The sequence below is a fragment of the Onthophagus taurus genome, chromosome 6, assembly GCF_036711975.1.
Source record: "Onthophagus taurus isolate NC chromosome 6, IU_Otau_3.0, whole genome shotgun sequence".
Lineage (NCBI taxonomy): Eukaryota > Metazoa > Arthropoda > Insecta > Coleoptera > Scarabaeidae > Onthophagus > Onthophagus taurus.
The window spans coordinates 15,901,596-15,914,204 of NC_091971.1; the positions used below are offsets into that span (position 1 = coordinate 15,901,596).

The window sequence follows — 12,609 nt, forward strand, 5'->3', positions numbered from 1 at the left end:
TTGAAGGATCCTTGTGGAAATACCACCAATTATTAATTATAGTATCCTCTTTTTAAAGCAAAAAACCGTTTTGAAAAATCACTTTCAGTTCTTGAGCCATAAATTTTTGAAATAATCGACAATTTGTCGAATTTTGCAATTTTCGCCGATTAAGTTTTAAAAATTCGTATAAAATCCATTTTTTGGAATATGAGTATGAAAATTTCCTAAAGTGTTAATAAAAGTGTCCTTTTTCCAATGAACCAATCCGTTTTGAAAAATAACTTTTAGTTTTTGAGAAAACAATATTTGAAGTTTTGAAAAAATTTTCAATGTTGCAATTTTCATCGATAACTTTCAAAATTCGCTGTAAATTCATTTCTTGAAGGATCCTTGTGGAAATATCACCAATTATTAATTACAGTATCCTCTTTTTAATGCAACAAGCCGTTTTGAAAAATCACTTTCAGTTCTTGAGAAATAAATTTTTGAAATAATCAACATTTTTTCGAATTTTTCAATTTTCGCCGATTAAGTTTTAAAAATTTGTATAAAATTCATTTCTTGGAATATGAGTATGAAAATTTCCCAAAGTGTTAATAAAAGTGTCATCTTTCCAATGAACCAACCCGTTTTGAAAAATAACTTTTAGTTTTTGAGAAAACGATATTTGAAGTTTTGATAAAATTTTCGATGTTGCAATTTTCATCGATAATTTTCAAAATTCGCTATAAAATTCATTTCTTGAAGGATCCTTGTGGAAATACCACCAATTATTAATTATAGTATCCTCTTTTTAAAGCAAAAAACCGTTTTGAAAAATCACTTTCAGTTCTTGAGCCATAAATTTTTGAAATAATCGACAATTTGTCGAATTTTGCAATTTTCGCCGATTAAGTTTTAAAAATTCGTATAAAATCCATTTTTTGGAATATGAGTATGAAAATTTCCTAAAGTGTTAATAAAAGTGTCCTCTTTCCAATGAACCAATCCGTTTTGAAAAATAATTTTTAGTTTTTGAGAAAACAATATTTGAAGTTTTGATAAAATTTTCGATGTTGCAATTTTTATCGATAACTTTCAAAATTCGCTATAAAATTCATTTCTTGAATGATCCTTGTGGAAATACCACCAATTATTAATTATAGTATCCTCTTTTTAATACAAAAAGCCGTTTTGAAAAATCACTTTCAGTTCTTGAGCCATAAATTTTTGAAATAATCGACAACTTTTCGAATTTTGCAATTTTCGCCGATTAAGCTTTAAAAATTCGTATAAAATCCATTTTTTGGAATATGAGTATGAAAATTTCCTAAAGTATTAATAATAGTGTCCTCTTTCCAATGAACCAACACGTTTTGAAAAATAACTTTTAGTTTTTGAGGAAACAATATTTGAAGGTTTGATAAAATTTTCGATGTTGCAATTTTCATCGATAATTTTTAAAATTCCCTATAAAATTCATTTCTTGAAGGATCCTTGTGGAAATATCACTAATTATTAATTAAAGTATCCTCTTTTTAACGCAACAAGCTGTTTTGAAAAATCACTTTTAGTTCTTGAGAAAAAAATTTTTGAAAATTTTTTTCGAATTTTGCAATTTTCGCCGATTAAGTTTTAAAAATTCGTATAAAATCCATTTCTTAGAATCTGAGTACAAAGATTTCCCAAAATGTTAATAAAAGTGTCCTCTTTCCAATGAACCAACCCGTTTTGAAAAATAACTGTTAGTTTTTGAGAAAACAATATTTGAAGTTCTGATAAAATATTCGATGTTGCAATTTTCATCCAAATAAGTTGACATATCTTATCAGCTTTCTTATTAATTTCACTTTTATTGAAATATCGCAATAATGTGGCAATATAATGTAACCATAATGACCGGATAGATATGCCGGATAACTGGATATCCGGCCGAAGGAGATGCCGAATATCCGGTATCCGGCTATTCGCAAAATCACTATCCGTTCCATTACTAGTATACACAATATGCTTTGTGTTGATCAAAGGAAATTTTTTAAAAATTGTAATAATCAAGAAATAAAATTCAAATTTTATTAATTTGTTATTTAATAGTGAAAAAACTATAATACAGAAAAACAACAGAAATTTAAAAAATAATTAAATAAATAAAGTAATTTAAATCTTAATATTCTTGACTTACAATCCACGCATCATAAGGTATATTATCAAAAAGAGTGTGTACAAAATTCGAGATGAGCCCAACCAATTTCTTTTTTAAAGCCGGTTTCATTTCTTTAAGTAATTCTTGAGAATTGGTGTTGATAAATAAGTTTAAGGCAGCTTCTGTAAAAGCAAAAAAAATCGAATCGATTTTATTCGATTTTAAAATAACGGTAAAGTACTTACGAATAACTGTATTTCCGTTATGAACGTTGTCGACTCCCATTTTAATATTTTTAACGCTAAAATCCATTTTAACCTGGTCCAAATTTAAGTAAGTTCTTCCATATTTATCGGTTGGTGTGGCTTTTATGTATACTTTTGCTTTTACACCCTCTAAACAAGCAATTTTATTCTATTTTTATTAAAAAAAAAGATAATTTTCTTACCATATTCTCCCCAATAATCACCACCTCCCGTTGCTGGCACCAAAATAAGAATTCCACTTGATTCATATTGAGCTTTAGCGGAAATTTTCGGGATATAAAAAGTAAATTGGAATTGATTACTTGGTATATCAGATCTAAAAATTTATTTTTAGTTATATATTTTTTTAATTTAACAAATTTATTTACCTAACTTGAGTAATCGTTAAATTACTAACTCCGTAAGCTTGAATATTTCTAAAAGAAGCTCTATAACCATCTGGTCCACTTCCTAAAGAAATACCAATCTCATCGATAACGATTGGTTCCGGTTCTGATAATCCTAATTCGGGAATTCCATAATTTATATGTTGAAGTAAAACATTTGCGGATCTTTGAAGGCATTTATTTACATTAGGATCTTGTTTATCACACTGCTTTAAATAATAAAATTCTAAAACATAAATTTTTGTTACTCACTTTATAAAATCTAGGTCATCATACTACTTAAAACATCAAAGAAAATTTAATTTAAAACTAATAAATCGACATTTCTTTAAAACAATTTATTTATCTTACCATCTTGAGCTGAAGCTGTTTGTAAAACGAAGAATAATATCAAAAATTTATACATTTTCTTGTGTTTGTGTCACTGTGTTAAATATTCTTATTAAGAATCCGGTTCTTCTTCGGAAGTAAAACCGCTACTGACCTCTTACAAGCTTGACCATGACTTTGATAGGTACTTGTATTGGGAGGGGAGTCGACATTGGAAGGTGTAAAAAAAAGAAATTGAATAAAAAGAGTATCTAAAAGATGATGATACGGCATAACGGGATCGAAGGTATACAGGGTGAGTCATATTTATGAACTGAATGTACAGTAAAATATAGAGATTTATTTATGTTGTGTAAACTAACATTGTTTTATGGTTTTTCGCAGATTACTCTTTAATTTTTTAGTACTTGTCGTTTTAATACACTTATGTTAGTTACTTTACAACATACTTGCAGAATTACTTAACATATGATTACAAATAATAAAACTTGTTGAAAGTAGAAATACAAATTTAACTTTAACATAAAAAAATACTGATTAAAAAATGATTTTTATATTTTTTGGTAATATACCTTGAGTTGTGTCTCTCGCATTACCTCTGCGATGCCTTCATTCCAGGATCTTCTCGGTCTTCTACGTTTCTTCCTCCCTGGCTCTTCTTCTCAAATAGTCCATCTCGACCCCATATCTTACTATCATAGCCCAGGACTGGCACTACTAGTATTTCCTCTTCTTATGTTCTTGTCCCACCATAAACTGTTAAGGCATCCTATAATTTTCCTGCTTACTTCTTTATAATGTTGTTTAAAATTTTTATTCTCTTACAATACACTTTACCTACAAGTACATGAATACATAAAATTATGTATAAAAGCAGCGATAGAAGCGCAAAAAGAAGGAAAACACCAAATGCCGTATTGGTGGGGTGACGAGATTGAATTCAAAATTGAAAAGAAACGAAAATTATACAAAATTGTGTTAAGCTCCAAAGGGCTAGACGATAAACTTGCATATAAGCAAGTAGAAATAAGTATGCAAAAAATGATTACTACAAAGAAGAATGAAAAATGGGAGAGAACATCGTAGGAGAAGAACTCAAGAACATGGAGATTAAGAATAAGATTAGAAACGAAGATGGAAAGAATATACTTAAAGTAAAACATGACATTGTAGATGACATAAGAACTGTCCTGCGTAGATGGTACGAATTTGTACAAAGAATGGGTCAAGACTACCAAATAAATTGCAAATGTAAGTTCTATTCACATCAAAATTATCTGTCTACGTAAGAACTTCCAACAAGCTCTGCAATGTAATCTTAAAACGTGTTTATTGCCAAATAATGTTGAATGTTATCAATAAATTCGTCATCGAGAGCTTATATTAAAAACATATATAACCAAAGGCTTTGTAATTAGATTACTTTATTGTTAAGTTCATTTGGGATTAGGTTAGCTTGTTTTGGATTGGATTCGTTGCTTTAGGTTCGGATTATTTTGTGGTGAAGTCTTTTGGGGATGGGTTAGCTTACCTTGGAATTGGGTTGGGTTGCTTTTGGGTTTGATTCGTTGCTTTAGAGTTACGTTAATATTCTTGGTATTCGGATTGGATTCCTTAACCCTTATGTGACTGAAATAGTACCCCGGGGTATCAGTTCCGTACTTAATGTCTTATAACTCGTTTATTTATTATTTTTTGTGCGCGAATCTCTGTGACATCTCGGAATATATCATTGTCAAAAGATTTTTGCATTTTTCAAATTTTTTCCAGCTTCAACAAACAAACAGAATATAGAAATATGATTTTATTGGCAAGGATAATTAAACAGTTTAGTAAAAAATATTGACGTGAACAAACAAAAAATAATAACAAATTAACTAATTAGGTCTATTATTGCACAAATCACACACTGGTTTCGATGTAGAATCTTCGGCATAAATGGGTTTTGTGCAAGAACTGCAAGCTTTTCGTGTTTTTCGTTGTTTTCGGAAATTTGACCGACAGACATAACAGTATCCAACACACTAGATACGTCCAGCTCATCTCTGTTTACTACATCTCGTGTTGCATTGACTGCTTCTGTAATTTGACGACTTAAATTAATAATATTATACACTGTTGGAAATAATTCACGAGCACACCTTGTATAATCTGAACGCGTGTGTCTAGCGCAATAAAATTTGGTATGGAAGTAGTACTAAAGTAGTGTAACTTACTCTCACATGGAGAGTGGCACAACTCTGCTGGGAGGAGAAACATCAATAGCGAAGGTATCCCCCGTGAGCTTCGTGTACCATCGCTACACGACGTGGCATGGAGTCTGTAAGTCGCTGTATTGTAACGAGAGGGATGGCCAACCATGCCACCTCAACTCGCCTCCATAGCTCGTCAACGTTAGCCGAGGAAGCTGGATAACGTAGAAATCTCCGACCAGTCATAACCCAAACATGTTCGATCGGATTCAGATACGGAAACCGAACTAGCCATGGAAGCATTCGTATACGGTGCTCTTCCACAAAGGTCTGTACAACACGCCCGATGTGCTGTCGTACCTGTCACCTCATCTACGTATCGTTGACCCATCATGGTCTGCTATACACACAGCAGACGTGTACGTCCACCATATGTAATCGCACCCCATACCATAATGCTCGGTTGTCGGTGGATAGGGCGTTCTTGCACACACTGCACGAGTAGACGATCACCACGGCTCCGACGAACTAAAATTCGCACATCACCGCTGCTCAATTCGAATCTTGATTCGTCGGAAAACAAAATGTCCCTCTACTCGGCAACCTACTCGACCCACTCGTGACGTATGCTGCGGTGCTCGGGTGTTACTGGAATCTGCTGTATCGCACAACGCGCGCGCAGTCCACTATTTACCAAACGCCGCCGTAGAGTTCGTGTAGTGAGTGCGGCTTCCCCTGCCGGTGGCAAAACAGCTCCAAGCTGCCTTGAGGAGAACGATACACCCTCAATGTGCATACCCACGAACATTCCTCGCTCAAACTCGCTTAAGTAACAGGATCGCCCATCCATTGCACACAGAGTATGATAACAATGTGATCCCTCACACCACACTAAAAACGACGGGTATTTTCCATCCACTTCGGTCTCCATAGCGACGGAATGTTCCACTTGGAAGGGCGGCTCAGTCAACAATGCCGCGACGGAACAACTCGAAACTCCCTGAATAAACTCGTCTACAGTAAATCTTTGTGATTATATAGGGTGTGCTCGTGAATTATTTCCAACAGTGTATTATATATAATAATAATATTTGCCCAAATTATTATTTAGCATCATCCAAATGTCACGAATAGGAGCAGCTTTGTCTGTCTTAGCACGTTCAGCACGAGTAGTTTCGCTGTCAAACCGTAAAAGGCGTAGAAACATTTTGAAACGATCACGAGACATCGCTGCTCGAATAAATGGCAAAGAATAGCTTTCTCACATTTCGGTAATATGTTCTTTGTTTGACTTATGAACGCCAGCAATTATGAGAATTCCTAAACACGCATCCAATTCTTCTTGAGTAAATGTGTTAAAAACTTGAGGTTGTTTTTTAGTTCAACCTTGATAATTTTCCAAAACATTTGTTTTATAATTTTCTGTTATCAGTTGTCCTTTTGCATTACTATCCCGAAGAATTGTGCAACATATATCATTGGAGATGATAGTTCTAAATATTTCCTCAGAAATTATTGCCGTCATACCCATTTTACCTCTCAAAATATTACGGGTAATTGTTTGGGCCTGCCGTTGTGGTACACTATTCCATACACTTTGCCATCTTAGCTAGTCAAAACAGCAGATTTTGAAGAGCGCTCCAATTCATCTGACACTTCATCTGACATATCATATTGTTCAATCAAGGGTTCGTCTTCAATATCGGACGCTTCTAAGTCTAAATTTTCGGGTACATATTCCTCTTTTTATTATTTTCTTACCATTTCCTTTGATACCTTGGCTTACGCAATCCAACAATAGTATCTGTCATTTTTTTTATCAACACCGCAATACTACTATATAGAGCAAAATATTATAAACATAAATTTGTAATTATGGATATTTAACTACGATATTTATAACTATCGTAAATAACTATAGTTATTTACTATGCACCATGTCTGAGATATCATACTAGAATAGACGAAAACCTGATCTGACGAGTTTCCGTTGCACGTGTAGATCAGAAGCAAGTTCGAACATGTTTATAAATGGGACTAAATACATAAATGTTTACTTATGATATGTTAACAGGAGTTTTTTTTTAATCTATAGGTCGTACAAAACGATTTCAATATCAAACAGTAAGATTTTCCGTATCTAGTACCCGGGTACTATTCTTGTTATTATGCCAGACAAGCAACCAGATGTCATCTTTGAATTAAAATAAGTTTGGTTGTTTTGCTATGGGGTTGCATTTCTTTGTATTTGGGATACTTTGGGTTATTTGACATATTTTAGATTTCTTTTTACATAGTTCATTTTTGTGTTCAATTGCTTTAGGTATAGGTTAGTTTATCATTAAGTTACTTCTCAGTTCAGTAGCTTTGAAATTAGATTGATTTGTTTTTGAGTTGGACTATTTTGTAATTAAGTTCGTTTGAGACAGTGCCTAAGAGTTGTTTCCTTGCTTTGGGGTTGGGTTAGCATACTTTGTATTTAGATTAGATTTCCAAAGCAAAATGAATTAACGACGTGTCAACTTCAAAATTAAAACAAATTGACTTGAGGCATTTCTTTGCCATTGTAATACTTTGGGTTGGTTTGTTGAATTGTAATTGAAATGCAGAACTAAGCAATGGTACGTAATCACACAAATATGACGTAATGGTGAATACGATTCATCGTATTGGAGACTTTTCAGATATATAAGATTTCTTCATCCAATAACAAAGAGAAATAAGATTAAATTAATAGTCAAACAAGTATATAACAGTATTAAGGATCCTTAAAGGTGCCATCAGATTATGATATCTGCTAAACGTCCATTAAAAGCAATTATACTAATGCTCAATGTAACTGATCATCTGGTAATTGAGATAGTTCAATACAAAAATCTGATAAATCTTTCAAACAAATCAAAGAAACATGAATCAAAATTTATGCACATTGTGTAAAGTTACTTTATGTAATTTAGCCATAAAAATTGTTTCTCGAGAATCGAATAAACAGATTTCGCAAACAGTTTTACAGAGAACCAATTTTTACGTAAGACTTTATTTTTCTGAGAGTGGAGGTTTTGAAAGAATTGAAAATTTGTTATTTTAAAATGATATTAAGGATGTTAATTTGATGATAGTTATGGTCAATTATGACAGTGCTAGGTGTTGAGGGAGTTCTTTTCTTAATACCTAAGAACCACTTGTAAGAAATGTCAAATTAAATAGGTGATTTTTGAAAATTTAGGTGAGATGGAACGTTGATTACTCTCTTAAGCTTATAATTTGGTACAAACCAACCTCAAAACCTTCTTTATAACCTCACCAAGTTTCATTTCTTAATTCCCAACCGCTTTTGAGAAAAATTGTTTGATTAACCTCACTTTTAAGAAATGTCAAATTAAATATGTAGGTAATTTTCAAAAATTTTTATAAAATGGAACAATACCCTGGAAGCTTGTAATTCGGAACAAGCCAACCTCAAACCCTCCTTTATAACCTCACCAAGTTTCATTGTTTAATTCCTAACCGCTTTGGAGAAAATAATTTTTTCATTAACCTCACTTTTAACAAATGTCAAATTAAATAGTATGATTTTCAAAAATTTGCATGAAATGAAACAATAATCCCGGAAGCTTGTAATTTGGTACAAACTAACCTAAAACCCTCCTTTATAACCTCACAAAGTTTAATTTCTTAATTCCCAACCGCTTTTGAGAAAAATTGTTTGATTAACCGCACTTTTAAGAAATGTCAAATTAAATATGTAGGTAATTTTCAAAAATTTGTATGAAATGGAACGATACCCTGGAAGCTTGTAATTTGGTACAAGCCAACCTCAAACCCTCCTTTATAACCTCACCAAGTTTCATTTCTTAATTCCTAACCGCTTTGGAGAAAATAATTTTTTCATTAACCTCACTTTTAACAAATGTCAAATTAAATAGTATGATTTTCAAAAATTTGCATGAAATGAAACAATAATCCCGGAAGCTTGTACAATTTGGTACAAACTAACCTAAAACCCTCCTTTATAACCTCACAAAGTTTCATTTCTTAATTCCTAACCGTTATGGAGAAAGTAATTTTATCTACAACTATTGCATTATTTATTCATTATACATTTGATTTTCGACGGGTAATGACATGCATTACTCATTACTGATAAAGTGTTGAATAATGACGCCATTATTCCACAGTTCTGACACGGCCTACCAATCAAAAAATAAAATATTAACAGACATGACAACTTTCTTATATTGAGGTTATGTCTGAAATGTCTATCAAGTTTATTTTTTTCTCTTTTTTTGATCTTTTTTTTCAAAATTAAATAATTGTAGATAAAGTATAGTATTCAACTTGCGTATAATGGATGTTACCCACTCAGATTACAACACTCGCTCATTTCGCTCGTTCGTGTTGCAACTTCATCTTCGTGGGTACGCTTGTTGAATAATATATTATTTTTTTACTTCATTTTCGCCAAAAATCAAATGAAATATGTAGGTGGTCTTTAAAAATTTATTCAAAATAAACTGGTAAGGTTACCAGGAAGCTTGTAATTTGGTACAACTTAAAATCAAACGTTCCTTTATAACTTCAAAACGTTATATTTCTTAATTCCTAGCCGTTATGAAGGAAATAATTTTTTTCAAACGTCAAATAAAGTACACGTAGGTACATTTAAAAAATAATCAGGTAACCCTGAAAGCTCATAATTTGGTACAACCGAACCTAAAATGTTTTTATCTACAACTATTGAATTATCTATTCATTATACATTTGATTTTTGACGGGTAATGACACGCATTACTCATGACTGATAAAGTGTTGAATAATGAAGCCATTATTCCACAGTTTTTTTGATTTTTTTTTCAAAATTAATTAGTTGTAGATAAAGTATAGTATTCAACTTGCGTATAATGGATGTTACCCACTCAGATTACAACACTCGCTCGCTTCTCTCGCTCGTGTTGCAACTTCATCTTCGTGGGTAACAGCCGCCATTATACGCTTATTGAATAATATACTATTTTTATATCGTGATCTGCTTCTCTATTAGGTACTTATTGCTCCCTGCTATAAAACGGCTTAGCATGATCGTAATAATGTCCGCTTTAAAAAGCTTTAGTTTTTTGCAGACATTTAGCAGCTAGCTTATGGTGTTAATCGATAATGTATTTGATATTTGACCACGACTGTAAAATTCAATTTGTCGAAAATCGGCGCCTTGAGATCAGCACCATCTCTGTCCTTTCTGCTACCATGAATATAATGCGGTGTGCCTGGAGAACACTATTTATGTCTTTTTGGTAACCTAGTTTAGGCTTACGTGACCCCTTTCATCATTTTTCTGGTTTTTGGACGTTTAGAGGCATTATAAGTTTACAGACTATCTGTAAAAATTGTTGCTGATTATCCGTATTAGATAGTGTGAAGCTTATTATTTTTCCAATGATCGGAGAATTCTTTCCCATCTTTCCGCGTTGAAAGTGTTTTATGCATTTATAGTAATAGGTCTGGATATGATTTATTCCTTACGCTTCATTGATGCATGCACTTGTAATATTTCATCAATGGCCTCAGTAATCATCCTTTTTCACCTGAATCCGATATTATCCGTTGATTTCCAGGTTTTTTTCCTTTTCGACATAGGCCAATCAAACGCTTTTCTTGTAAGATGATCACCACTATCCATATCAAGCCATTTTTTTAAAATCCGGCCGGATACCGGATAGTTATCAAATATCTAGCTTTGGCAGGATATTAAAAATCTAATACTTAGTACTCCACCATTCCCAGGAATTAGTATATCTTTTAGGTGTTGGACACTGCAGATAATAATCAAGTTCAACCCCAATAGCACTTTTTTCATTTAATACAACTTTATTTATATCAGGTTTGTCATTAGCAACCTCATTGTAACAATCCCAATACGATATATAAAATCTTTTGTTGCAGTCTTCCAGCTCCAACCTAAAACTGAAACAGATGTCAGTCTCCGGATTATTGTCTGTTAGTCCGTTCATACTTTTAAACTAAAAACATTTTGGTGGGTTTCTACTATCTGTTCTTGTATATTTCGTTTCCCCGCAGTTAAAGTAAACTTTGTCATAATACCAGCAAAGGTTCTGCTACTTAATTAATCTTAAGCTGCTTAAGCTGGATGATAGGGTTTTGTTAGCAGTTTGGCATTCTGCCATATCATGTTTATCTCTGTGTCTTTCAGAGTAGAAGGACCAATGACAGATAATTAAATGCCTTCGCTAGGTCATAAAACCAATAGATAATTTATTCTCAAAGCACCTTCCACTCGATCCATAGTTGCAGCCGACGTTGATGTCTCACTTCTAAACTCAAACAGAATTATATTATCATATTCAAGCACAAACTTGTTATTCAAAAACATAATCATTTATCATCCATAGTAAGCCCTTTCATAAATAAAGGTAATCAACGATCACTTCGTACACAAAAAGGGGAGAAAACTAAATTGATCATAGTTCTACTAGTAAATACATACATACTAATTAGTTACTTATTTTTAACACTAAATTAAACTAGATAATGATTTGCAGCTTTTCCCAGTGGTCCAGTCTGCTTTACCCATAATAATAGATAAATATTGTCATATTTTTACCGTTTTAAGACCAAAACACAAAAACGCGCACACTGCGATACTCGGAACACACGTTGTTTTTGTTATAATTCCGCACTATTGCTCGCGTTTGAATCGACTAGGGCACTAGGTCACTAAATCGAACGGCTTCATCCTCTGAAGGCGACGCAGGACATCCTCGTTGTCGAGAAGCTGGATGGCCTCGATGATGGGATGATCGTGCATTCTCTTCTCATGTTTACATGCAAATGATGCAATTTCTGATGACACCGATGCTACTTTCAAGTCGCGATCGAGGTCGGTGTTTCTTATATACCAGGGTGCATTCACTATGCACCTTAGCACTTTGTTCGGGAATCTTTGAATCAGACTTGCATTTGTCTTGCAGGTACAACCCCACAGTTGGATTCAGTATGTCCTTTTTGGTTTTAATACTTGTTTGTATATTAACAACTTGTTTCTTAGTGATAGCGTTGATTTTCTGCCAATAAGCCAATATAGTTGTCTAAATTTGATATCAAGTTCCTCACGTTTTTTTTTTGACGTGAGCTTTCCATTTGAGTTTGGCATCCAGCGCCATACCAAGATATTTTGCGGTGTCGGCGTAAGGGACTGCATTGCCATTTATGTGTACTGGGACATAGTTTACTTTCTTGTAAGTAAAGTTTATGTATGTCGATTTATTTGCATTTAGTTTTCTATTGAATTTAATGCCAACTGTAACTTATTTGCT

The 12,609-nt window shown here is 33.0% G+C and overlaps 1 protein-coding gene across 1 annotated transcript; it reads right to left on the bottom strand.

Annotated features, from left to right (window-relative positions):
- Positions 1 to 2,031: 2,031 nt before the first annotated feature.
- LOC111420378 (Juvenile hormone binding protein 2) lies at positions 2,032 to 3,235 on the bottom strand. Its single transcript, XM_023053356.2, has 5 exons — positions 3,108 to 3,235; positions 2,739 to 2,982; positions 2,553 to 2,686; positions 2,350 to 2,499; positions 2,032 to 2,286 (listed from the first exon to the last, which is right to left on the bottom strand). Exons 1-5 carry the CDS (start codon positions 3,160 to 3,162, stop codon positions 2,126 to 2,128), a joined length of 744 nt encoding a protein of 247 aa, XP_022909124.2. The 5' UTR covers positions 3,163 to 3,235; the 3' UTR covers positions 2,032 to 2,125.
- Positions 3,236 to 12,609: the final 9,374 nt, after the last annotated feature.